Source organism: Thalia democratica, chromosome 1, assembly GCF_965202585.1.
Source record: "Thalia democratica chromosome 1, ktThaDemo2.hap1.1, whole genome shotgun sequence".
NCBI lineage: Eukaryota > Metazoa > Chordata > Thaliacea > Salpida > Salpidae > Thalia > Thalia democratica.
This window is the reverse complement of record NC_139165.1, coordinates 82,465,216-82,466,721: the sequence shown is the minus strand read 5'-3', so window position 1 is coordinate 82,466,721 and position 1,506 is coordinate 82,465,216. Positions and strand designations below refer to the sequence as shown.

The window sequence follows — 1,506 nt, the reverse complement described above, 5'->3', positions numbered from 1 at the left end:
ACGGGGTACTCTGAAATTGCACATATCCAAAAACCTAAAAGCTCCTTTCCTTTGAAACTCAATTTTAAATTACTATCTTAAGATAGTTGCAGCAATCCGTTTTCTGTATCTATAGGAAGATTCACTTCTTCTGAAGCAATATCACACATAAAAGGAATCAAAATCCATAAATTTCCGATGCAAACATCTTCAGGAAAATATTGTTTAAATTTTATAGACAAAAGATCAAGGTGGTTGTATATTTCGTCAGTGAAGTTGAATTCTATGCATTTTTCATGGGCCTCATCAGACCGGTGAAACATCGCAAAACTACCATTGCCGACCTTTTTCTTCCAAAAGTTAATTCCATTTTTAAACGCCTCAATCTTGTCTGTCATGACAAAAATGGAATTTTGCTTCCCTTGCATGCTTAAGTTCAAAGCGTTCAATTCTTCGATAATATCGGTGAGATAAGCTAGTCTGGCCAAAAAAACATCATCTTCAAATAACTTCACTAATTCTGAGCCTTCATCTTTGAGAAAGGTGAACACCTGCTTCTTTAATTCAACGACACGAACCAGTGTCCGCCCCTTCGACAGCCAGCAAACTTCGTTGTGATAAAGAAGTCGCAGATGGTCAGCATCTAAACTTTCACAAAGTTCTTTGAATCATCTGGCCTTTGTGTCACTTTTCTTTATAAAATTAACAGTTTTAATCGACGCTGAGAGAACTTCTTGTAAACAAGAAGCAAGATGTTTTGTTGCCAAATTTTCTCTATGTAAAAAACAATTTATCCATTTAGCTTCAACTGCTCTATCCTTCATTTTCCTCACTACACCATTTTTGGACCCAGTCATAGACGCTGCACCGTCAGTGCAAATGCCGACACATTTATTCAACTCTAAACCCTTGCTGATGAAATAATTTTCGACACATTTCATTACTTCAACAGAAGTTGTTTTTGTGGGTAATTCTCCACAAAATAATATATCTTCGTTGAATCCTTCCTGTCCACAATATCTAACAAAAACGAGTAACAAGGCTTTGCCGCTTACGTCAGTAGACTCGTCTAGTTGCTCAGCATAAAATAGGTTTATGACAACTTTTATGCGTTCCATTTTTTAGAAGTTTTATGATTTATGTTTTTTTTTTCTTTCAAATTTATTTCTTAAATTTCGAAAGGCTTAGCGAAACCCCATTTCAGAAGCACTGCTCTACTACTTATTTAATGTTCAACAATTGAAAATTTTTATCTGCGTTTTTGATTGTTGTAGTATTGATTTCAGGTTCTTCTTCTATAAATTTCATCATGCAAGCAGGTAAATGTTCTTTGGTCCAGGTTTCATATGCCTTGAAGTTTTTCCGATATAGTCTTATCTCAATAAAAATGATTGCTTATGGGTAGTAGAGAATAGAAAAGATATAGAATACATGTTAAACTAAATTATAAACCAAAAGACTTATTTTTATTTACACACTAAACAACACAGAAAGATAAATAATCACTACAAAAGTAGAAAAAACTAC

The 1,506-nt window shown here is 33.9% G+C and overlaps 1 protein-coding gene across 1 annotated transcript; it reads right to left on the bottom strand.

Annotated features, from left to right (window-relative positions):
• Positions 1 to 647: 647 nt before the first annotated feature.
• LOC145840318 (SCAN domain-containing protein 3-like) lies at positions 648 to 1,097 on the bottom strand. The gene has a single exon (XM_082947540.1). It carries the CDS (start codon positions 1,095 to 1,097, stop codon positions 648 to 650), a length of 450 nt encoding a protein of 149 aa, XP_082803666.1.
• Positions 1,098 to 1,506: the final 409 nt, after the last annotated feature.